The 26,310-nt window shown below is 49.0% G+C and overlaps 1 protein-coding gene across 1 annotated transcript; it reads right to left on the bottom strand.

Moving 5' to 3' along the window:
- Positions 1-442: 442 nt before the first annotated feature.
- On the bottom strand, positions 443-25,135 carry COPG1 (coat protein complex I subunit gamma 1). The gene is made up of 24 exons (XM_075550108.1): positions 24,980-25,135; positions 24,133-24,185; positions 22,788-22,868; positions 22,529-22,600; positions 22,257-22,336; positions 20,593-20,668; positions 20,237-20,329; positions 19,748-19,834; positions 18,432-18,589; positions 18,203-18,336; positions 17,421-17,488; positions 17,016-17,204; positions 14,216-14,311; positions 11,360-11,603; positions 10,637-10,712; positions 8,789-8,892; positions 8,275-8,400; positions 7,957-8,025; positions 7,290-7,432; positions 6,814-6,985; positions 5,546-5,643; positions 3,011-3,149; positions 2,683-2,781; positions 443-889 (listed from the first exon to the last, which is right to left on the bottom strand). The coding sequence occupies exons 1-24, from the start codon at positions 25,014-25,016 to the stop codon at positions 759-761; spliced, it is 2,625 nt and encodes an 874-aa protein (XP_075406223.1). The 5' UTR covers positions 25,017-25,135; the 3' UTR covers positions 443-758.
- Positions 25,136-26,310: the final 1,175 nt, after the last annotated feature.

Genomic DNA, 26,310 nt, shown 5'->3' with positions numbered 1-26,310 from the left:
GTGGAACGAGTGCCCTGGGCCCTCTCTTACGTGCATTTAAGCAGCAAAACCCACCTGCCATGAGTTTGAGCCCAGCCCTCTGAGCCAGCTCCTCCTGCAGCCAAGAGAATGTTCCCATTTCTTCTGGTCACATGGTTGGACGGAACCTCAGGGCAAACTTACCAGTCAATCGATGCCAGGTAACACTCAGGTAAATCACCCCATCCTTTTTGGGGGAGGGCCTCGGTTGGTAAAGCTCTCATGAGTAAGAGTGCCAACTCAATACCTGTTGGAATTTGTTCTCAGCGATCCTTTTCACTGCTCCGGTCCCTGGGCTCAGTGCCAGGGACATTCTCAAATACAACAGCAAAGTTCGACAGCACTAGTTGAAGTTGGGGAGGCAAGGGGGTCAACAAAGGGGAAGGCAAACCATCACGCAACATGAGTCTGTAGAAGTAGCAGCTGTTTAATAAATACATGCTGATTTATTTATGAGATGGTGATTTCAGGATAGTGAAATTCAAGAGGTATAAATATTTTATTCATTTACAATGTCCCTCCCTTCCAGCCAAGTCCTGGCACTCTTAGGAACGGGGGGACAGGGGCAGGGGGTGGTTGGGAGCAGGAGACCTAAAAAAAAAAAAATCCTAAATAATTCTTAATCATTCTTGAATATAGAGAATGAGGGAGGAATTTTCACTGTGTTCACCAGGAAGGCAAGACTTCTGTGTAGTGGTGGGGAGAAATGGGTATGAAAGGGGCTTCTATACGCTGGCCCCTTAGCCCACAGATGCCAAGATGATATCTACTGGCAATTCTTCTGAGCTTCGGGCTGTCACCTGCATTGTCACTGTGTCCAAAAGCAGCAGCCGGGAGCGCACCAGGATGTCGTGACCACCCCGGAACACACCTGGAAGGGCACGAGAAGTGGAGCGTTACAAGGCAGGAGGAAGCTGTGGAGATGAGGCTGGGCTGGCAACTGTAGCCACGGGCCAATGAAATGGGCAGTGAGCCTGGAGCAAGAGCTGGGCAGAAATCCCTGAGTCAGGAAGGCCTTGGGCAAGTCACTTTACCTTCCAGCGTGTACAACTACTAAGGGAACACTGCTACTAGCCCTATCTCCGGCCCCTGCTAAGGCTCAAAGGATGTAACGACACGGTAAGACTTATGCTGATTGGTCAGAGGCTCTCACATGTGGGCTGAATCTTTGAACAGATGAAGGGGACTGTCCCATGAGAGAACCACAGAGCAGGTGTCGATGAGTCCCAGGGGACGGGGGTGGTTCAGGGTGGCTAGATGCAGATGGGTTTGAGGGCTGCCAGCTGAGAGCAGGGCACTGAAGCAGTGCATCCTCTCGCAGCTCTGTTTATAAACACTGGTGGAAGTTGGGGGGGGGGGGGGTGTCCCATCCGTTAGGTGTGACAGGTGTACTGTTTTTTTTTAAGTTTATTTAAATTTTTGTACTGTGTTGAAGGTGGGTTTTTTGTTTTGTTTTTTAAGGGTAATGCCTTTTAGTGAAATACAAATATAGAAGCAATTATGATAAAATGCTACACTGAGATTTGCTTTATCTTGTGCAGGGGAAAATGGATAGGGGCCTATTGTTAGTTGTTGAAAACTGGAAAATGAATACATGGGGGGTTCCTTATGTTATTTTTGTGTATGTTTGAAAATATCTATGATGAATTACTTTTTAGAAATCCTACTCCTGCTAGGAAAGACCTACAACAAACCCAGTAGAAAACCGAGCAAAGCACATGAAACCAATTCATAAAGGAGGGAATACAAATGGATCTTCAATGACTGAGAAGACAATTAACTTCATTTACAAGAAGTTAATACAAGAAATGTAAATTAAAACAACCTTGTCACTGAACTGTACAACTAAAGACTGCTGAAATGGCAAATGTTTTGTTATAACAAAAACCAATATACATTAAGATACTCTTGTCAGTCAGACAGCAAAGGTTCTAGTTTGATCACACGGTATTGGCCAATGTCACTAGAAAGGACTGTCATTCCTACAGAAGGCAACCTGGAACTATTACCAAAGGAGAAATGCAAATCAGCTTGACCTGGGGAAGCCATTTTTAGCACTTTACCCTACAGGTGGCCTCAGTGCACACATGCAAAATAAGGGCTCTGGGGGGAGGGGCTGGGGAGGGGTTATAAGTACGCACATGCAGGCACACACGTGTGTTTGTGTGTCAATATATGTGGTTATAGCATAGTTTAATAATAGATTGGAAACAACCTAGGTGTTCATCACTAGGGGACTGGATTCATAAAACACAGTATATCCACACAGTGAAATACTGTAAAAATTCTAAAAAAGAATGAGGAAATCCTTTGTACTAATGGGGAAGAGCTCCCAGATGCAATGGCAGGTGAAAAGCAAAGTGCAAAACAACACACTCTACTTGTGCATAAACATTTGAGTCAGAAAAGGGGAGTGGGATTCACACTGGTTCTTACAACCTCTGGAAGGCTGTACCACCTGCCTTGTCTAACGAGCAGTAAGTGCCTGTTGGGAGGGGAACTGGCTGCCTCAGTGGGGACGGAAATGCTTTATTGTAAATCTTCGTACTTTATGAATTTGAAACGATGGATTTTGAACCCCCGCATTGCCTGTGGGTACCTCAGCGTAGGAGCCAGTGGCATCTAGGATGTAACTCCCCCTCCCCACTTAGAAATGCTGCTTACCGGCCAGGAGCAACGTGTGAGTATTCTTGTTATCCGGTACTTTGTCTGACCTCTCACAAGGATGCATTCCCAAGAATTTCACGATATTACCCACAGCCTCTGTAGGGAGAAAGCCCAGCACCTTTAAATCATACGTGTTGTCTAGCCACCACTCCCCTCTCCCCAACCCTGCTCTGAGGGGCTAATGAAATGGCCTTTGAAGCGTGTGCTCTAGACTTGGTGCTGGACCCTTAGGTAAGAGGAGGGAAAGAAGAAATGAGGGGCACATCCATAGCAGCCCAGGGTCTTGAAAGGCACGCCAGCCAGAGAGGGCATCCCTAGGACTTACCCTCAAGTGTTTTGATGGTGGACAAGGTGAAAGTTTCTTCTTTCTCAAACTCATCCCCTACTTCATCCCAAGCTGCTTCAAAGTTCATCTTCATAACTTTCTGGATATGATCAACTACAGTGACTTCCAGATCTTCCAGCTGAGGATAGGGGTGGAAGTTAGGCACACATGCCCAGGTGTCCCATGCACCCTAGTAAGATCTCACTACTACATTTGTACCGATCCAGGGTTGTCCACCGAGAGACAAGTCAGCATTCCTTCTAAAGCCTGCCTGCAAGCAGTGCACCAGGGATCCAGGGGCTCGCAAGGAAGGCTCCTCAAGAGCACCCGCACATCGCACACGTCAGCAGACCCTTCCTTCTGCCTCAGCTCTACCCTCTGGCCTAGCATATGCAAGACCCCCTACTTCCATCTTAGCTGGGCCCTCTCTGTACCCGACACATTCACACACCACCCACCTTGACTAAATCGACAGACAGGTTTCCTATTCATTCCAGCAGATCTTCCCTGAGCACTTGGCCTTGTGGATGTTGAGGGAATATAACTAAAGTCATCTTCACAGTAGAAGGAATATCTTGGAGACAGCTTTCCTAAAGCGCTCACTTGGTCCTAGGGCAGTTCTTGATTCTAGCAAGGGCCATTTTCAATTGTGCAGGGAAGTGACTGACCCTCTAGTCATGAAGAACTCTAAAAATTCCTATCCCAGGCTGAGCATATGGTCTGCATTTTAAAGGCAGTAAACTTCTATTCCGTGGTCAAACCCCACAATAATCTTGCACTCAATTCTATCCAAGATTAGAAGTGAAACTGAAAAGGTGATTTCAGTACATAAAAGAACTACCCCAAGATGCAAATTGGCTCAACCTATCCAGCAAGCGATTTGATAATATGAATCACAAAGTCTTGCAATTGTGCCTACCCTTTGACTCAATTATTCTCCTGGGGATCTCTTTCTAGGAAATAATCTAAAATGCAGATACAAATTATAATCAAGGGAGTGAGGGGGGAAAAAAGAGGAGCTGACACCAAGGGCTCAAGTAGAAGGCAAATGTTTTGAGAATGAGGATGCAACAAATGTACAAATGTGCTTGACACAGTGGATGGATGGATGGGTTGTGATAAGAGTCGTATAAGCCCCCAATAAAATGATTTTTAAAAATTATACTCAAGGGGACAAACTTAACACTTAACATAGCATTATAAAAGTAGAAATTTGGAAACTCAAATGTCCAGCATCAGAGGAATGAAAGGGCTAGTGAGTTATGATATCTCTATGTAATCGAGTATTTGAAGCCATTAAAAATTTGCGTTTACCAAGTATTTGCAATTATGTGGGAAAATTACTTACATTATAATACCAGATCTACAATGTATAGAATTACACTGTATAGAGTTATGCTATTCCTCCTGACCCACCCATAACCCACAGGACAATTGGTATGTTTCTGTTGGTTTACACTTTGGGAGACATACTAGGCTCGACCAACTGCTCCTCAGGGGAGAACAAGGTTTCTGCTCTTTCAGATTCACAGCTTTGACAACCGTTGGGCAGGTACACTCTAGGCCACTGTAGTTAGTACCCAGTCTGAGTTAAAATGAGTCTAAAGTGACTTGAAGGCAGTGAGTTTGGTTTTAAGTTGTAACTTGTCTGTCTCTCAGTCTCTCTCTCTGTCCCACACACACACTTTAAAAGAAATCTATCACGTTCCCACCCCCAGCCAGTCTTGGGGCTTTGGGGCTCAACTCACGGGAGTCCCTCTGGGACACCGGGGTACAGTGAATGGTGTGACCCTTTGCTGGGCATGCCTACGCAGTAGGCTATGCTGGGCCCCTCTAGGGTTTCCCGTATGGGCTCCAATACATTTCTTCCGCTTAAGCTTAAAAATCAATCAATCAATGAGACCTATCATGCTAAGAGTAGGGGCCCCGAGGGAAGAAGTGGTTATGAGTTTGGCCGTTAACCAACCACAAGGCCAGCAGTTTGAAACCATTAGCTCCTTGGAGAGATGTGGCTTTCTAGGCTCTTAAAACGCAGCGGTTCTCAACCTGTGGGTGGCGACCCCTTTGGGGGTTGAATGACCCTTTCACCGGGGTCGCCTGACTCATAACAGTAGCAAAATGATAGTTATGAAGTAGCCACGAAAATAATTTTATGGTGGGGGGGGTCACCCCAACATGAGGACCTGTATGAAAGGGTCACGGCATTAGGAAGGTTGAGAACCACTGTCTTTGAATGCAACATATGTAAAAGTGTGCTTAATACAACTGAATGATGGATTGTCATGAAATTTGTAAGAGCCCCCCGCCCAAAAAATGATTTAAAAAAAAAAAGAAGAATTTCAGTCTCTGAAACCCACAGGGCCAGTTCTACGTTCTACCCTGTCTTATAGGGTTGCTATGAGTCAGAACTGACTTGAAGGCAGTTCACTTGGTTTGGTTTATAGTGTCAAGAAATCAAGTCTGGTTGCCAGCTCCGGGAGGGAGTTGCTTTGCAGTCTCAGGCACCAAACAAAGTCTCTTGACCTAGCATCTTACCACGTATTCATCTTCATATCCTTCGTCGTCGGTCTCCCCAGTTGTGGGGTCACAGTCCTTCACAGTGAACTTCATCATGCAGCTGAATGTGCAGGCCACTGCAGGAAGAAAGGATGAGTGGTCAGGATGAGCCCAGACATTGCAGGAGACAGCTCCTCCTTAAAGCAGACAGGATGTCTAAATTTATACGGCTGGTTGGAGGCAGAACCCAGCTGCTTGGTTCTCAAACAAGTGCTCCTTCATTCTGCCACTGTGTTTCCCAAAGACCACGACCTTTAACTACTTACTATCTCCAACTCAATTGTGATCATGTCTCAGTAGTCTCCAGGACCCAGCAATCAGAAGAAATCTAATAAATAACAGTTCTTACTCTTATTCCTAAGGGAGCAACTACCCCAAAGCTGAGGAAGCAACCTGCTTTCCAGGCTTCTGCTACATTAACATCGGCAATATGCCACCAATCCAAACCCCTCGTGTCCGAGGGGGGCAGGAAAGTCAAGTCATGGGTTCAAGGAGTCCCCACATGGGGCAGGAAAAGGGGAAAAGAGAGGAGAATAAAGCCGAGATAAAGCAGACTAGCTGCCACCACATAGTCACAGGCTCTCTGTGCAAGGCCCGGACAAGAGACTGGTGTTTTCATTAGGAGTAATGAGTTCAGGGCGTTTGAGCACTTGTACGTGTGTCTTTAGGAGACAACACGGCATGAAGAGTGCTGCTGAGACAGACCACGTGGCCAGTGATGGTGTGTTTAGTGCAGGCTCAGCCACCAGGACTCCACCACTTGTTCCCCCTGGGTTCTACCTCTTACCAGCCACATATATAAACGTAGACAAGTTGCTGAACTGGTGTTTCATTTTCCTCATGCATGAAGAGGGACACCCAAACCCAACTTCCTGCCATCAAGTCCATTCTGACATCGTGAGCCAGAGGGCTTCCAAAGCTGCACGTAACTCTCTAGGGAGAGGACAGGTTCATCTCTCTCTAGTAGAGCAGCCGAGGGGCTTGAACTGCCCAGCTTGCTGTCCGCAATCCAATGCTTGCCTCACTGTGCTAGCAGGGCTGCTTAGGAAGAGGGACAGCAATCCTGATTCTCAGAGGGTATATGCGGCCAATGAGAAAATAGATGGAAAGGACCGAGGACTTAGCCATTCTTCTTCTTTTTCTCAGGACTGAAATGCAGGAGTTGAAGCTCTAGTAGATGACAGATAGCTGGTGCCCAAACTGCCCACCCCACCTAATCCCAGGGTGGTATCTAAAGGGGAACTTGCCAGCTGTGGGGTCTTCCTTGGGCAGTGCCACCAGGGTGTAACAGGTCCCCGGCTGGTTGTAGGCTAGGCTCCGGGCCGGGACATAACAGAGCACCTCATAGGCCTCAGTGGGCTCCATCTGCACTGTGACGTTCTCCAAGGTCTGGTCGTTGAGTGTGTTAATGCAGTCAAACTGGACCAGAGAGGAAGGAAAGAGCTTAGGACATTGTTCAGAGCTTAAGACTGGCTGCAGGGAAGAGCCAGAAGGGTCTGCTTCCACCCCATGGGCTAAGCAGCCTCTATCCCAGTTCCCGTCTCCCAATGAACACTCAAGAGCTAAGAGGTTCTGGATCAAAAGGTACAAGAGTTTTACCACTTGGTGATATGTCTTGTCATCAAGTAGGTCTCCCAAGTAGCTCAATGTGGGATTCCATGGTCCATCAGAACTGGGACACCCATGGGGCATGCCCCAACAAGACCAACCCCTCCCTGCTCACCTGAAACACCATGTGGTCAGTGAAGGTATGTTTGGTGCAGCGGATGACGTACTCTGTCTCTGACTCGGTGAGGGCCACAGGCTCAGGCGAGGACTTGAAGAGGGGCCCTAGTCCATGGAACTCTGGCACTGCTGCCAATTGCTCTGAAATCCACAGGTCATCCAATCAATTAAATTCTTGACTCCCAGACTAACTTACGAAGGGGCCTAATAAATTCTCACAGCCTGGCCATTAAACAGTCTTTCTCTTTAAAAAGAATACAGGACCAGAGAGGATACCAAAACAGAAATTGATAAGGCAACCTGGACTGGATACATCTGGAATCCCCCCAAAAAGAGACAGTTTCTTGAGGATCCCACTGTAATGCATCATGTATCCTGAATGGATCTGGGCTCCAAGGACTCTCAGGGCTTAGGTGGGGGGGCTGCTCTGAACTGGATTTGATCTGGATCTTAATTTTAGCCCCTCCCTTTCAGGCTGTGAAAACTTAAGCAAATTATTTTCTCTTTGGACCTCTAAATCTTCAGCTGTCAAGTGGGCCTAATAATCTCTGCCTCTCACTCAAAAGTCTAAGTAGTCTACCCTTCAGTAGAAGCCCAATAAACTACCATTTTATCCCAGAGCTGAGGAGATGGCGCCGGACAGTCGCACCCAACATTCCACTCACCCTGGAAGATCTCCTGCCGAGAGGCTGCCACTTTCTCAGGCTGCTTGACTGCTGTGATGGGGGTGCTCTCTGCAGGACAGATACACATGGAGGCTACAGTCAGGAGGAGGCCCATCAGGGGTGAGAGCTTGCAACACTCCAGAGGCCAGTGAGAAAGAGAACAAGGGTGTGGGTGCACATGGGGCTCTGCAGCTCCGAGAGCCAGACCAGACAGAGGAGGACTTCTCCCTTCTCTGGAGAGGGTTAGACTTCACAACTCATGCACACTCTCCAGGGGAGGCCAGACCTGAGGGCCCGAGAGGAACACATAGACATTACCTGTTCTCTGCTCTGCAATGGGCGTGGTGGCCAAGGGGACAGACTTGAGGTCAAAAGGTTTCTCCGATGGTTCCAGAGTATACTGCTGTAGAGCCCTCTCCAGACCAGGGATGGACACAGTCAGACCTGGAGACCAGTGGGAGAGAGGTCACAAACCGGGAAGGCGTGACAATACTCCAGGAGCCCTCTATGAAAGACCAAGGTGCTCAAGTCCTCAAAGTACGCATCAGGGTGGTAGGAGCCTGGGTCACTTAAAATTCTGGCTTCCACTTTCTCTTCCACATCCTCTTTCATAGGGTCGTTCCTATTGACGACGAATGTTTCAACCCAGTGGGCTGTTTTCACCCAGATTCGAGTGACCTGCATGACTCTGGGTCCTCTGAGGTTATAATGATGCCATGAGGTCACCACTGATGTCCAGCTGGGAGCAATCTGCCCAGGGAGGTCTGTTCTCAAATGAGGACGGCCACAGCTCCAGCAGGGCTAGGTCAAAGACAGTCACGGGAAGACTCACCATTCAGGATGTAGCCTGCATTGAAAGCCTTTTGCTTCTGCTCCAAGACTTTGAGATAGAAGGTGGCTCGGTCCCTTACTTCATTGTCATCATCCATCACGCACCTGCAGATGGAACACAGGTGGTGCTGATGGGGCCCAGCAGGTAGTGAGAAATAGCAGGTCTCTTAAAGCTCTGAGAACTTAGTGCTTAGGTGTGGGACTGCGGCGTCTCTTTAATGAGGCTATCAGATTGCACTGAGGGGCCCTGAAGACCAGAACTAGGAGATGGCCACATTCACCGTTACTCTACTTTTTAGCCCTCTCCTTAAAGCCCACCGAGCAAAGGAGATTATCCTGTTTCCAACAACACATGACAGAAAAAATTGACTTAGAACCCAGTAATCCCACTCTTAGGTACACACCCAAGAAAAATGAAAAGGTATGCCCACACAAAAACTACAAAAATGGTCAGAGCAGCATTGTTCCTAACCACCAAAAAGGAGAAACAACCCACGAATTGATAGCTAGATGGGCACAATATAATATGCCATTGTAGTATAACCATACAATGGAATATTGCCCCCCCCCAAATCAAAATGAAGCACGAATACAAGGATGAGCCTTGAAAATATCACTCCAGGTGAAAGAAGCCAGTCACCAAAGGTCACGTGTTGTGTGACTCTGTGTGTGAAATGCTCAAAGGGCAGGGGCAGGAGAGTTGGCGGGGCAGTGGCGGTAGCTCCTCACGTGATGCATTACAAGTTATGGACCACATGCATGTGGCTATAAACCCATCCTGGAGGCCGTCCTCGGTTATGCCAATGGCATGGCTGAGCTGAGACTAGGTCTCTACCTAGTAAAAGGTATGAACCAAGCCACGGCCTTTGTGTCCTTGGGGGGATGGACTGCTGAAAGGCAAAAACCATCTCCTTATCAAAGCCATCCTCTGTGTATCAGCGCTATCTTGGAGGCACAGAGAATAGTCCCAGGACCACCAGAAGTGGAGCGTGTCTGAGATCTCTATCTGCGTGGTGGAGGCCCAGACCAGAGGCACCAGCGGCTGCAAGCAGCACAGAGACCATGGGGCACAGGAAAAGAACCAGAGGCCGGGGCAAGGAGGCCTGAGAGAACAGAGCAGCAGCATGGACCGTGAGACTGGCAGAACAGTGAGAGGGCTTCCTATGGGACAGAAGCATGGGACCTCTCAGGATGGGAGGCTGAGGTCTGGAGAGCAACGTGGCTGCTGGCGGAGGAGAGGCACTGATGTGGACCAATGCCTATATCCTTTCTGTGTATGGGTCCTGGCTTGTAATAACCTGCTAACGTCTGCAGGAAACTCCCTTAATTAAGCGCACTGCCTGAGAATTCTGTGTGGCCACTGCAGCGTGTATTGAGCCCAGCGCAGACGTAGTGCTGTGGGGGACCAGTTGGTGTCAGAACAGGTAAACAGAGACGGAGGGTGGAAGTGTGCCTGACCTCTGCCTCGTGGCCACAGGAAAGCCTGAGGAGGCAGGATATGGCCTGATCATGGTTACGGGGTTTCTTTTTGGGGTGATAAGAATATTCTAAACTTAGAAGATAATGACACCTGCATTATTCTGTGACAATACAAAAAACCATTGACTTATACTCTTTAAATATGCTAATTAAATCTCCAAACTTAATTCAAGTTAACAGTCACCTCCAGATTTTACATGACAATTTTCTCCTGGCTTTTCTATATTTGTCTATTTCTCCATTGCACCCTTTCTAATTAACTATATATTTTTTTCTCTCCCTTTTTCAGGTTTAAAAAAAAAAAGGAAAGGAAAAGCTGCTGGGCTTGGGAGACACTGTTTCCCTACCAGGGCCTCTGGCAGAGACTCACCTCTCCAACAGCACCAAGATGCTGGGTAGCATCTCTTCATTCTGGGCTCCAAACTTGGCCAGGGCACTCACAGCACCTGTGTGGAGGAGGCAAACACCATTCATCGAAAGCACCCCGACAATTCACCACCCAGCCACTTCTGGTGCTCTGTGCATCTTCTCATAGAAGAGCTCTCAAGAGCAGTCTGGAGCCACAAGCCCAAGTTTTTTCAGTGCCTCTTTGGTCTCAACTTCCTCATCTGTGTGATGGAAAAAAAGAGCAATGGTTCTTGTTCTAGGGTTCTTGCAGCTATTTTTCAGCATTCAGGAACTGGCAATGGCATCAAGCTTCGCAGCTTCTGTATCCAAGTGGCCACAATTTGCCTTACGTTACTATAAATGAGAAAACGATCTAATGCTTGATTGCTGGAGGAAGAAACTCTGAGAAAAGTAAATGAAAAACAAAAATTTTTAAATGATGGCTGTGCAATGAGTTGCACATTTTAACTGGGTGAATTTTAGAGTATGTAAATTACATCTTAATAAACCTATTATTAAGTGTTAAACACTAACATAGTAAAACTTAGAGAGAGAAAAACTAAAACACAAAAAGGACCGGAACTACCCAACTGTAGAAGCTCTAAGGTCCTTACTATATTCGTATTAAAAACCCCGTGAGACAAGGCCCGGTGCTTTGTCAAAGGCACACTAGAAGTAGCCAGATGCAGTCATGGCTCAGACCCACCTGCCCGGACCTCCTCATGCTCCAGGACCACCCGGTTATAGATGAAGCGGATGTATTTGGAGGGGTTGTTGGTCTTGGGTCCCTCCTGGCCCAGGAGGTGCAGGATGCGCGTGGCCAGCACAGTGAACTCGCAGTCTTCAATGAACTCGCACAGGTGGGACAGTCCTGTCTCCTTGCTCTCCGAGTTCTCCTCAATGATGCTGATGATGCAGTCCACAATGGCACGCTTATACTCAAAACCACCCTGCGGGGGGTGGGGGGAGGAGTGAGAAAGAGTGGGCAAGGGGCCTGCTCTCTCCCCGAGTCCAAACAACGAACCTGGAGGCAGAAGACATGGCTCCTTGTCCCAAGTTTGCTACCAACTCAAGAGGCCACTCTGAGTAAGTCATTAATATCTCCAGACTTCCGCCGGCTTTCTGTGTTAAACACCAGGCTGGGACTGAAGGCTATGGGTAGCCCTTCCAGTTCCAATAGAAGATGCCTTACTAGAAACATTTGGGATTCTATTTTGCTTCCTAACTTTTGAGATAAGACAAAAGATAGATCCTCGGTCAAATCAGTGCTCTGCTACCTACAGACTTAACGACAGAGGTGGCAACTCTCAGACACCAACCGGTGCCAGGCATGCAAACTGGTAGCCTGAGGCTGGCTGGACGAAACCCTTGAGGTAATGGAAGAGAGGCCTCTTCTACAGAGAGAGGCCCTCCCAGTTTACTGTTGCCAGACCTGGTGCATTTTTCAAGAGAGGATTGACCATGTTGGTCATTGTCTTTCTAACTTCCTGGCTTTCGAAATGTTGTTGCCGAGTCAGCCGATACCTAGTGATCCTATGTACAACGTAGCACAACACTGGCCAGTCCTACACCAGCCTCACGGCTGTTACGTTTCAGACCACTGTCGTCCCCGTGGCGGCAATCCAGTTCCCTGATGGGCTTCCTCTTTTTCACTGACCTTCCATTTTCCCAAGCATGATGTCCTTTTCCTGAGACAGGTCTCTCTGGATAATATATCCATTGTAAGGGAGACGCAGTCTCACCATCCTTGCTTCGAAGGCACATGCTAGCTTTATTTCCATCCGGCAGATTTATTTGTTCTTCCGGCAGTCCCTGGTACCGCTGGAAGAACAAATGCTCCCCGCCAACACTAAAACTCAGATGCGTTCACGCGCTCCTGTCTGCCTTCGTCACTGTCCAGATTTCATATGCATACGAGGTGCCTGAAAATATCCTGGCCTGGGTCAGGCACACCTTAATCTTCAGTCAGAGCTTTGCGCTTATTAGAATCACCCAATCCAATCCATCATTTGATTCCTGAGTGTCCTTCCATGAATATTAATGGTGGATCAAGTAAATGAAATCCCTGACTTCAGTTTTCCCCAGTTATCATAATGCGGTCTATCGGTGCACTTGTAAGCATTTGAGTTTGCTTTACATCGACTTGTAGTCATCATGAAGGCTAGAACTCTTTGATCTTCATTTTTAAGAAATATTTCACACACCATACAATTGTTCAATCATATCAAAAAGACTAGTGCAATCACCACCACAATCAATTTCAGAAGATTTCTTCTCTTCCTCCTTGTTCTTAGCACCTCCTTTCCCCCAACCTCCCCTGCCACGCTCCTACACAGTGACCAATCCAGCTACTGTCTCTCTAGAGCTTCCTGTCCTGGATTTCACATACAGAAAATCATACAAAACCCAACCAAGAAGCAAACAATGACTAGACAAAACATAAAAACCTCTATCAAAAAGAAAGCAAAAATATTAAAAGTTGAAACAAATGTTAAGATAGGGCCTTTTAATGAAACCACATCGGCCGTAACTGCCTTTACAATGCTCTGTTTGCTAGCAAGGCTGTTCACATGCCTACACTGTGACCACAGGGGGTTCACTGGTGGCCTATTAGTCCAGTTAAGTACCCTGCAAATGAATTGGGGCTTCCACTGGTCATCTCTAGCCTTCCTCAATCCGGGTGTTCACAATTAAAGCTCCGGTACCATTAGATTTGGGGTTATTATTTACCATATTTGGCTCACACAGGCTGCTGTGCTTCTCCCACGCGGACTTAGTTGATGCCTCATTTAGATGGCTGCTTGTTTGAAGACAAGCCTTCAAGACCCCAGGTGCCATTCTTCCTGCTACCCGGGCACCAGCTGTTTCTTCACTGCACTTTGCTATGGCATCCATAGCTTTACTTACCTCCTCAAAGTCAGCATCACGAGCGCCCTGATCTTAAACAGGGAGATTACTATCTGCCAATGGGACCTGTTATAAGCATTCTAAGATTGTGCACACCTTGTAGTGTCTACAAAGTGCCAGGCTGAAGGCGCACCAAGCATTAGTGCACTTCTCCCCAAGGCAACAGGTCCTGTACTGCCTCAGTCCAAGGCCACTGTGGAGCAGTGGGGAGAAGGAGCACGGGATAGGGTGTGTGTGTCCAAGTAGCTGTTCCTCTCAGTTAACGAGTGATGTCGTCACATCTGAGAAAGCCCGAGTAAGTGACTGATTAATCAGTGTTAGGACAGAACAGAAACAATGTCCCATCACTACTCTCAGTTTCACAAGAAGCCACCCCTGGAGCACTGGAGGGGTCCAGAATGTTTATGCACTCACTGCACTGCACCAGCAAAGACACTCACGTGCCCACCTCCGCAGAAGCACAACCTTAGGGCATCCACTGCGCCTTTAAGCCAAGGTGCTGGCTGAGTCATTACACTCACTATGGTTATTACTAGCAGGTGTGCCTGCGTACACCACCCAGCCCCAGGAAGGACCGCACCAGGACTCCACCAGAGCCTGCTGCCAAGTCCCTCTTCTCTCAGGAGACACGCCAGGCCCGACGCCCTCTTCTTACCTCTTCCCGCAACATGGTGAACAGGAAGTTCATCAGGACGGCGTGCTTGCGAGGATACTTCTGACACAAGGCGCTAATGGCCTGGACAACCACCACCTGAGTCAGACAGACAGACAGACAGACAGACAGACAGATAGATGTGAGCAGGGGGCCTCTGCCACCAGGCCAGTTACTTGAGTCACTCCATTTACAAAGTGCCACCTGAGTCCTGCTTTATCCTACAATGAGGACCCACGAGCACGTCGCTCTCCGCCGCATGGAACACACAAGCCTGGTTCACTCAGTCCCAACAGCCCCAGATATGGACTCTGGGTACCCAAACAGACTTCCGACTTGGAATCAAGGTAAGCCTGAAAGCTTCTCCCCATTCTACTTGTCTTGGTTATTTCCTACCCATTGCCCTTGCTGACCCCTCTTTTATCAAGCCTGCCTCTTTCGACATTCGGTCATTTTGCCTCTTTTCTTCTCCAATAGCTTTGACCATCTCTTGTTTGCCAATTTCTTGTCTGAGCTCAAGGCCCAGTAGCTTCAACTGTCCAGCTAACGACTTCATCGGTGGCCATACCCCAAAAGCCAAGTGTGCACAGAGACCCGAGGGGAATGGCAGAAGGGTTCCGCAGGGTTTCCAGGGCTGTAAATACATGTATTTTTACAGCTCTTAAAACATTTCATACATCAATTGTATCAGGCATATTTGTACAGAGGTTGTCATCATCGTTTTCTAAACATTTACTTTCTATTGGAGCCCCTAGTATCAGCTCATTTTCCCCTTTCCTCCCCTCAAGGCTGTAAATCTTCATAGAAGGAGCTGCTTCCACTTGTTCCTATGAAGTAACCGGTGTGTTCAAATCACTAACCTTCTAGCAGCCCAATCCTTCACCTCAGGATTCCTTCTGGTGCCCACAAGCAACGTGTCTGCAATAAAGGTATCATATACTTCCTCTTCCTAATTCCCCAAATGATTAACCACCAGCAACCCAAACTATAAAATCGCATCGTCTCTGATGACAACCGTGCCCTTACTCATTTGCCCACGCTCTGTCAACTGGCTCTAGCCTTCAAAGAGCCTGAGTCCATCGCTCCTCTCTCGCGCTTACTGCCCAGTGTGGGATGCCCATCTCTTTGCCTCTGGGAGTCTCCCTCATGAATCCCTTAAGCTGTGCCAGAGGATCGTTCTGATATGCAATTCGCTCCGTGTTACTTCACCATCTACAGAGCATTCTTACATGCCACAGGCAGTTTGTTTCTGCCCACTTTGACCAAACTATGTTTATAAATCTTAGCACACTGTATTATAATTATCCGTATTACTAATTGCTCTGATTAAAATTCTCTATAGGATTCCCTATATCTAACAATTATGAAATAATTATAAAAATTAAGAATAGCTTAGGGGTTTCCAGGGCTAGGCACTGGGAAGGGAGTGGGTATGGCTAGAAAGGGATAACACCAGTGTCACACTGGTGACAGTGTGTTTGAGGATGGTGGTTGTGACACAAAGTCACACACGTACAAACCCGCAGCAGTACCTGCACATGAGTACATGTATACATGGTGAGGGCGGAATGGACTAGGGATCGTGCCGACGTCAGCCTCGTGGCTTTGATACTGAACTATAGTGATGTAATGTGGGTGTTGGCAGGGGGAGGTCATGAGAGAGAAGAGAATGAGTACTTCTCGGTACATTTCTTTGTGCTCTCCTATGAATTATTTCAAAACATACTTTAAAACGAACTGTCATGGATTAAATTATAGCCTCCCCCCACCCCCCAATTTGTATCAACTTGCCTGGGCCATGATTCTCACTGGCCTGGCCAATCCATTGTGAGGGAGTCAGAGTTGGGGCATACCGATAAAGGGAGTTTTCCTGGGCTGTGCCCCGAGTCACCCTCCATCGGATAAGCGGGGCTCCAAGAAAGAAGAGCTGGGAGTCAGTGAGGTCCTGGGCCCTGGGCTCCTGGGCGGTGAGCTGCCTGGAGCTCGGGAAGACTGATGCTTATCTCTCAGGAAGGCCAGGTACACAAACATGGAAAGGAGACGAGGACCTTTCTCCTGGGCCACCACTCAGAATTTAGACTCCGAGCCTTCTGAACTGGGAGAAACGACATTTATGTTTGCTAAAGGCACCCTGTGACATTTCTATGAAAGTAGCACCAGATCACTAAGACAAGAAAAAGCAAAAACTCCTTCGATTTACAACTATTCATCATGACCCACAAAGGCAAACACGACCTAGCCGCTGGCTACTCTGAAGTCACAAACGCACACCCTGCCTCAGAACTCACAGCCCTTCCCTGCCGTCCCCCCCCCCACCTCTCTGTTTCTGTTCTCAAAGGGCTTGCTCCCTTTCCTCTAACAGTGCTTGCGTCTCAGATCCAATGTTACCTCCGCAATGTTCCCTGTGCTCCTTCCGCCACCTCTCTTGGGCTCCTGTTTCATTCATTTCCTTCACTGGCTTACTAGCGTCTGAGATTACCCAGTGCACTGTTGACTCCCCCGCACCAGAAAGCTAGTCCATGCACTGACTGTCTTGCTCCCTGCTATGCTCCCCTCTTCTAGCACTGTACACAGCAAAAACACTGATGGGATTAAGGGATGGATCCCTGACTAGACAGAAAGGGGTTGCCCTGCATTACAAACAATACAGACAAAGGCACAGGGACGTGCCTAATTCCAGATGACAAATCTCTCCCAAATCCTCAGGCCCGACCAGCTCTCTTCCAGCGCCCTACCAGGAGAGCAGGTGCACGGCACTTTGCTTACTTGGGAACAGTGAGTGCTCCAGAGAGTGCCTCAGTACCTTGAACTCATCGGAGATCTCTGACATGAAGGAAGATATCTGCTTCATGAGGCGGTCGATGCTGCTCTCGCTGCCCGTCTTGAGGAGGGTGGTGATGGCCAGCGTGGCAATGCTGCGATTCGAGTCTGTGACCAGGTTCTCCAGATCCAGATTACAGGCTGTCACTGCAGACGGGTGCTTCATGGCAACCTGTTTGCAGCAAAGAGAGACAGGTTCCCAACTGAGCCACGCCACAGGAGAGGTTTGGCCAGGTCAGTCAACCTTTAGAAGAGGTCACCTTGGTGCAAGAAGAGTCCATGGGACGGCCCAGGTCACACGCTAGCTAACACTCCAAACCGGCCAGGTCCACCTCTTCCTCCCCTCCCAGGTGGCTGGGCCCCCATTCTTCCTACTGCCTACGCTTACCTTATTGAGGGTGCGGACGGCAGCGTAGCGGAGAGCGGCCTTGGGGGAGCTACAGAAAAGCTGGAGCACTGCGGGGAGACAGACGCCTCTCAGGGTGTGGCAGGGAGATGGGATCAGGGGTACACAGGGGCTCTCAGGCTGTTCACTCAAACCCCTGGCTCAGCTGATTATCCCCCTCCCCAGCCAGGAAGGCAAGTTCCCCTCTCCATTGGCAGAGAGGCCCTGGTCCGTTCGCAAGAACGCAGTCACTCCTGTGTGCCAAGCCCCCAGGGTGTGCCAAGCACTGGGTGAAGCACGTCAAGGGCCTTGTCTCACTGGTCCTCTCAGCCCTCTGCCTATGAGCAGCCAGCCCGACAGGCTCCAGAGCAGATCGCAACCCCACCTCAGCTCCTTTTTGGGGTCAGCTGACACTAAAAACACCCCATGCTTAAAATGCGATGAAAGTCCAGTGGGCCAAGTTCTCAGCTGCCAACTGCAAGGTTGGCAGCTCGAATCCCCCAGACAGAGACATCAGGTCTGCTTATGCACAGTTACAGGCTTGGCAACCCTGTGGGGCAGTTCTACTCTGTGATGCGATAGGCTGGCTGTGGGTCGAATCCATGCGAGAGCAATGGGCTGAGGTGTACCCACAGGGCCCAGTACGCAGCAGTAGCTTAAGCAGCACAAAATCCTTTTCTGAACACTGGATGGTCAAGCACCTTTCCCCAGTACCTGGGTCAGGGCCGCACCCCTAACAGGCACCCCAACAAACGTGAAGAGGGTACGAAAAAGGGTGTGGTCACCTGACACAGCCGGGGCCAACTCCTTGGCACTGCAGCCAGGCAGGTTCACGATGGCTGAGGCGGCCTCGTACACCACCATCTCGTGCTTGTTGCGCAGGCAGCTCTCGATGAAGTCAAACAGCGGGCTGTCGTGGCTACAAACGAACACGGGGTAGGGAGGTGGGCTGGGCCGGCCCTGCCTAATGGGATGGCCGTGGTCTCATCGTCCAGGGAGAGGCAGGCCCCTTACCTGCCATCCTCCTCCTCCAGCTGCTTGCTGGCCACCCGGATCATCATGCAGTAAGCAAAGGGGGACTTGAGGCCGTGCCTGGTGAACTTGCTGATCATCTTGCTGACAGCAAGGCGGTCATTCTTGCGCACGTGGTACAGAAGCCCCAGTGCATGGTACTAGAGGGCAGGGCAGCAACAGAGGACAAGGGTGTGAAGCCCAGGTTCCTGCTTCTCTCAGCGCCAGCCTCCTCATCTATCACTCGGGCAATCTCCAAGGGCACTCCAGACATACAACCCCTGGCACAACTGCTTACCAAAGCACACAAATGTGTCTGTGGTTTCCATTCCAATTGCAGAAAGTCCCTGACAAGCAGCAGGAGTGTAGCTGCGGGTGTGGCAACAGGAAGGTGGAAGCTGGGGCCCTGGACACTGCTGTGCTGTGCGGGTCCGAGCGGGAATCCTAGCAGGTTCAACCTACCTTAAACCTCCCAACAACCCCAAGGGTAATGTTCTTATCCCCGTGAACTTGCCCACGGTCTCATGGCAGGGGCTGGCAAAGCTAAGGCTGTAACACCAGCAGCCCAGGGGTCTCCTCTTCTGAAGGGATACGGTATCCCATGAACAGTTACTTCCTCTGTGCGCTGCTCTTTTGTTTCCCTACCAGGTTGGCATTGAAGCTAAGATGTGGCAGCTGTGGGTACGATCTATGTAGGAAGCTTCTCTAAAGGAAAGATGTGTGAGGAGCCTGAAAATAAGAATCAGCAAACAGGCAGTGAAGGACAGAGAGAGAGACACATTTAGGAAATGCCGATGGGCATGTACCTGACGAGTGAGGCATTACATGCTATCTCATTAATCCTCACAACTCGGGGGAGGAACTTTCATTCCCATTTTGCAGACAAAGAGACCAAGAATCAGAGAAAGAGAGATGGCAATAATGAAGAGTTTCATATATGTAATAGGCATCACCAAAACATTTTCAAAGCCACCCAAGGACTGTGTTCCAGACCACACAGCTTGACAAAGACCTGACTTTAAGAGACCCACGTCCTGTCTAAGCCAGATTGCCACAATATCACGTGGTCTAGAACACTGTCCTTGGGTAGCTTTCAAAATGTCTGGATTTTTCAGCGCTAGATGACAGGGAGTCTTTAACAACGCTGCATCCCTCCCAAGAGGTCACCTGGATTCATTCTGGGTACCTCCCAGTCCGCTCCACAATCCAATGCCTGAGGATGAAAATCTGCAAGGGTCAAGGCCCTCTAGCATCTCCATAATGGGGAATGCCACGCCAGAAGCCCAAGTATCTCAACTCTCTCATCTGCCGCATCTCACCTGCACCATGATGTTATCACTGGATGCTGCCTCCTGGGCCTCATTCACCCAGCGCTTCACCACGTCGAAGCTGCAATTCAGCAGGTGCTGCGGGTACAGGGTGCGTTAAAATATGGGCAGGCAGGACGCTTCCCAGATCAGACCTCCTGATTCCGTGCCTGGTCCAGGCCATGTCTGGTGTCTCCCAGGCCTTAAATGCTGTCCTGACCATGGTTCCAAACTCAGAATGGCTTTCACGCGCACACTCCCTACCATGACAGAAGATTTGCTGGCAGCTTCAACCTTCAACCCTCTGTAGCCCCAAGGGATAGGCTAAGGCCATCCTGTCTTCCTACCAGGCCCCACCACTGATCCAGAGTCCCTGGATCTCTTAGTGAGAGGGTGAGTGAGAGCCTCATCCTCAGACGTGGGGATACAAAATACTTTTCTTCTAATAGTAAGTGGTTCTGAGATTTTCTCCGAGGTTCCATCCCACCTGCAGATACACACCAGAGAGGACACCAGGGCGGAGCTGGAGACGCTGGGCACCTTATCCACAATAGCCTGCTTCATGTAGCGCTCAATTGCCTGCAGCATGGTGCTCTGTGGAGAGAAGGAATGGGGACAAGGGCACCTGTCACCTCTCAGCAGCCCCCAGAGGGCAGGCGCTGGGCTGTGGAGGAGCATGTGGGAAGAGGAAAAGGCTACCCAGTTCCATGTGTTCCCACACACCACCCTCATCCCATGTCACAGAGCTCTGGACGATGCGCAGGAAGTGAGGGCCCCCCTAATGCAGGCCAGGCCAAGACCGTGGCTCAGTGAGCAGTAGGGCAGCAGGGGAGGAGCGGGTGGCTGGCAAGACTCACATCGGTGATCTGGCAGAGGGCACGCACAGCTGGGCCCCGGTAGTTGTCCTCTTTCCCAGTCATGTCTTTTGTCAGGCTGTGGGGGAAGAGGCACTTTAATGTGGGTGGGGGCCTGCCATCCCCCAGTCCTCATCCTTTCCCACGTCTTGCCAGGCCCCATTATCACCCTCTCCAAACTATTCTTGCTCCTCCGAACCACACTCTACCCAGCAGCTCAAGGGAGCTCCATAAACTCGGACCGACCAGTTGGGGATCGTGTGACAACTGTGGCTTGCTACTGTCATGAACGTCAAGCACACCTCTTTACAGTGGAGGTTCCCCAGATAGACTGTGTTTGCCTCCAGGCCTTTGCAGGTGTTGCCTCAGCCGGGAGCATCCTTCACCCCTCACCTCCACTTGGCCAGGCTAGTTCACACTCATCCTTTAGGACTCTGTTTGGACAGCTTCTTCTAGGAAGGCATTCCTGACCCAAATTCAAGTTGAGGGGTGTGGTAGTTATATAACGTCAATTTGAGATTATGAGTGAAGGGGTAGAATCTAGCTTGTTAATCATTGTATAGCCAATGAGGCTCTGTGTGGGCATGGCCTTCCCCTGAGGACTCTGGGAATTGTATTTCTTCTTTGGAGGCCAAAGACACTTTCTCCCTGCTCACTTTTTGAGACATGCTCTATTGACAAGACACATGGCATTATGCTGAGAGACCCCATGCTCTGGGAACTGGAGGAGCCATGTGGAAACCTGTCAGCACTGAGATGCTTCTACCGCCCTTGCTTCCACAAGACTTTGCACCCACTGGCCTGTGATCGTCCTCCATTCGGCGTCATTGCATGTGTTTCCTGAGTCTGAAGAGAACTTTATGGATTGATATCGGATAAATGGGCTAATATCGGACTTATGGGCTTGATCAGGACTGGGCTGAGATGTTTTCTCAATATTTAACTGCTCTTGTATATAAAGTTCTTTCTTATACACATGGGTGTATCTATGAATTTGTTTCTCTAGTCTACCCAGACTAATGCATATGGTACCAGGACAAGGGGACCTTGGGTCAAGCTCCCACAATAAATGTATCACATCTAATCTCAATATTATCTAACCGTGTTTCTCTGTAAATTCTGGCAATGCAGACTACTATAGCCCTAGAGCTAGCCACAAAGACTAACAGATATGCAATCCATGTTCTCCAAATGAGTCCATAAGTGGGTGCAAACCCCTCTGCAAAAACTGGGGCAAGAAAACAGCAGAGGTCTATGTCCCAGTTCTTAAGGAAAGGGTAACACTTCAGCCACATTTGCCTCCTGACTCACCTAAAGCAGTACACAGTAAGCATGCCTGTCTGCATACCACTTGGATTCTCTCTGTTTTCTGTTACTCTCTCTTAGTACTCACTGAAGTGTTTGTGGAAGTACAAGGCTGGCTTGGTGACTATAAGGAACCAAAGGAAGGAAAGGTTCATGCCCCAGTTATGGCCAGAGAGTTAGAGGAAACAGCACTCCCTGAGGGCTGGCAGCAGTAACTGAAGGATGAAGAGACAGAAACGGAAAGGACTCCAGGCACATATGCCAACCACAAGTCTGATACACATCAAAAATGTACACATGAGGGAAAATGGTCTGTGCCAATGGACCCATCAACGGAGCCATGTACTGTCCTAAATACTCACCTGCTGGTGACAATGATGACATCTTCTGCGATGCAGGACATTTCCTTGATGGTCAGGTAGCACATCCGACGGAGAGTGGGCTGTTAAAGAGATGGGGAACCCCTCTCACTCCTTGCTCAGCATGAGGGCTAGAGGCGGGAGAAAACCCCACTCTGCACAAAGGCAGTGGTACTGACTGCTGGGTTAGCTTTCCTGGGCTCTCCCACCAACCTAGGACTAGGAAGGCACAAGCCACGGCCACCCCCAAGGAAAGGTGGGGCTGCGGCACTTACATCATTAGACTGAAAGAGCTTGGTCATGGCAAAAAAGGCCTCAGTTGCTTCGGTGGTCCCCAGATGTTCCCCCTGTGGTAATCAAGAGCGAGACATCAGCCTGAGCCAGAGGGGGCCAATGGCTCCTGCCAGGTCAGCCTAAGCCAGACCCTCAGACCCTGCAGAAGTCCCAGCAGAGACAACACACTAGGATAACGCGTGTAATTCCTCCAACCTCCCTCAGCACGAGTTTCCCCATCTGTGAGTCTCGCCCTCTTACCTGGTTTATGAGATAAAGGATCTTGGTGAGGATATGGGCACATTTTCGAGGGTTGATGGGAGTTTCATTAAATACACGGGCCTAAGAAGAAGCAACCAAAACTATTACCTTCCTGAGAAGTCCCAGGGTAGATAAACACACTTGCCTAGACAAGTTTATTTCCATAAGGAGTTAAAGTTTTCTTAACTCATCTTAACAATTCTCCTGAATGTTAAGGAGATGCACACCTACTGATCAGCAAACGATTAAGAAATGATCACAGTGATTTACCTATAATCCCTTCCAGGGGAATGGACAACAGAAAAGTAGGTGAAGGGAGACATCGGTCAGTGTAAGTCATGAAAAAATAATTTATAAATTACCAAGGATTCATGAGGGAGGGGAAAATGAGAAGCTAATACTAAGGGCTCAAGTAGAAAGAGAATGATTTGAGAATGATGATGGCAACAAACGTACAAATGTGCTTGACACTATGGATGCATGCATGCATTGTGATAAGAGTTGTACGAGCCCCCAATAAAATCATTTTTTAAAGTGCTTATTAACTGGAAGGAGAGTAACAAAATTACAAACATGTAGACACCATCTGTCTGGGAAAAAGTTTCTTCTCTGTCTTTCTAGGGACAGGTTTCTCTCCTATTGCCTTCTCAATCAGTACTGAACATGGTTCTACTGAAGGAGCTCTGGTGGGGTGGTGGCTATGCGTTGGACTGCTAACTGCAAGGTCAGCAGTTCTAAAACACCAGCTGCTCTGAGGGAGAAAAGAGGCTTTCTACTCCAATAAATAGTCCCTGAAACATATCGGAGCAGTTTACCCTGTCCTATACAGTGGAGATGAGTCGCAACCGATTTGAAAGCAGTAAATTTGGTTTTGGTTTAGTGCAGCAGTTCTCAACTTGTGGGTCAAGACCCCTTTGGAGGTCGAACAACACTTTCACAGGGGTCGCCCGAATCATCACAGTAGCAAAATGACAGTGATGAAGTAGCAATGAAAATAATGTTATGGTTGGGGGTCACCGCCACCTGAGGAACTGTATGAAAGGGCTGTGGCATTAGGAAGGTTGAGAACCACTGGTTTAGTGGCAGAGTGAGTTACACCTTGGACTGCTAACCTCAAGGCTGGTGGTAAAAAATACACCAGCCTTTCCAGGGGAAAAAGATGAGGCCTTCTCTTTCTACCAGGTTTTACAGCCTCAAAACCCCACTGGGGCTTTGTCCTATAGGGTCAATAAGCATCAGAACCGACCTGACGGCAGTGAGAATGGCTTTGGCTTGGGTACTATTCCCCGAACACCCATCATGAGCATTTACAGTGGGAGACGGAGTGGACACAAATGACACTTGCCTCCTGGAGTACCGCACTCTTCTCTAGGTGTTGGAATGGGTTGGAGCCTCCACCTACAGTCAAGGAGAAGAGAGAATGAGTACCATTCTGCCCCTAAATCTTAAAAACTCTATCAAACATAGAAAGACAACAGACATCCTTATTGTCTATTTAGTCAAGTTCAAACTCCTCAGGGCTGGCTATCCAGGCTCTGTAATCGGCTCATAGATCGACTGCAAGGAGCCTTTGCTCCAGCAGCCCTGGGACAGTCCTCTGTCTGCTACGGGGGCATGGCTTGCTCTCGTTCACACAACCCTCACTTAACTGAGTACCCACCACAGGCAAGAAACCACAGCTTCTCATGACTAGGTTTTTCTTCACTGCAGAATAATCAGGTGTGTCATTCTCAGGTTGATGTCTGTGAGCATCTTACTCATTGCGTTCAACAGTTCCCGCTTAAAGGATCCAAGGTCTACTTTGTTTTGCCGCTCCGACATCAAGGGGCCCGAGCAGTGCCTGGCACACAGTAAGGGCCCCAAATACATTAGCTAAGTGAATAGAGAAGTCAAGGTTCTCAGCCACCAGACGGCGGCTCTACAGATTACGCTGGGCTTGGCAGGCAGCAAGGAAGTCGCAGAGAATACCAACACGGGAGCATCTAGCCCCGTTCTCCCGCTGACAGGTGCGGAAACAGGTCCAGTGAGGCGCCCTGCCCGTGTTCATCAGGCAGGTCAGTCCGAGCTTAAAAATGGGGGCCGTGGAGGATGCTCGGGTTCAGCTGCGGGCCTTCGCCAAACCCCGTCTCCCGCTCGGGGCCTCGGTCTCTCGGTTAAGGCGGGGGCTTTAGACCGCCCCCCGCCCCGCTCACCCGACTCCTCGTCCTTCTTGTCGAATTTCTTAAGCATGACGGTGCCGACGGGAACACGAAGCAGCAACGCCAGGACCCGCAGACACGGCTTGGAGTGCAAGCCTTCCTGCTCCACTGGGGTCACTTCCGGACTGGACCGGGCCACGTCGCCCGGCGCTCTGCGCAGGCGCACTCCGCAGCCCGCAACCGCGCGTGCGCAGAGTTGGTCCGCCCCCGGGGGGCGGGGCGTCCGTTCTGGCGTTGACCCTTTCCTCGCTGGAGAGGTTGGAGAGGCTGGAGAACCCGGAGACCTGCGACGTGGCAGCCTCAGTCTGGGAAAGACAACAGCCACGGAGCTCTGCACAGCCTCCTTCTGTGTCCAGTGTCACCTGTGCGCCCCTCCTGAGGAGAAAGATAAGGCTTATTGCGTCCCTAAAGAGTTACAGGAAACCCAGGAGCAGTTCGTGAGGAGTCCATGTTACCATTGGAATCATTTCCCCCCCCCACCCCCCTGCAATGGATTTGTCTGGTTTTCTGAATTTTGGTCATCTTGGGAGACCTCCTGAGTCACTCCTCGATTTCAGTCTTCCTTCCCTACGTGATTTTGCTCCCAAACTGGAGTCACTACCCTGCACACAATGTTTTTAGTTCTTGTATTAATGGTAGGTGGCTCATGTTGGCCAATAGTTATGACAATAAATATTTTCCATTTGTTTGAAATGACTATGTATGCCACAAAAACTACAAGTCCACGTCATTTTTGCTTTTCCTCACGTTTTTAGTCATTTAGACCAATACTGAGGCCCAAGGGGTAAGGAATCTGGGTTTTGTTTTTAAGGTTGTGAGCATCCTTTTTTTTCACTCGTTATTTTCTTATTTAACTTGTTTTTTTTAAAAAAACATCTATCACACAGATGTTCCGTTAAACCCTTCATTAATGTGACTTTATATTATTTTTTCCCTTCTATCCTTCTTCCCTCCTTCTATAATTTCCTATCCCTCCCTCATCCTGTTCCTGCCCCTGCCCCTTGGTCTCCTCAGAGTCTTCAAAGTCTTATCTTTTGGTATAAAACCCACATTTATTTTTCTCTTTCCGCATCCTACGGTGTTAAGTATTTCTCTGTATAAGATTAAGTTTGCTAAGCAGTGTTCTTTAGTTTTGTCCGTGTCCTGCGTGTGAGTGGTTTTGTTGTATTTCCCCACACTGTAAATGTACCGGACCTTCTTCATCCATTCATTCCTCTGGAGTCCAAGCTTGTCTCCATGTTTTTGCTATTAGGAAACTGCTGCAGTCAACCTAGGTATACATAGGTCTGTTCTTGTTGTAGTCTTTGTTTCTTTAGGGTACATGC

This window comes from Tenrec ecaudatus, chromosome 5 (assembly GCF_050624435.1).
Source record: "Tenrec ecaudatus isolate mTenEca1 chromosome 5, mTenEca1.hap1, whole genome shotgun sequence".
Classification (NCBI taxonomy): Eukaryota; Metazoa; Chordata; class Mammalia; order Afrosoricida; family Tenrecidae; genus Tenrec; species Tenrec ecaudatus.
The sequence above is the reverse complement of the archived record's forward strand: the minus strand, read 5'-3'. Positions and strand labels throughout refer to the sequence as shown.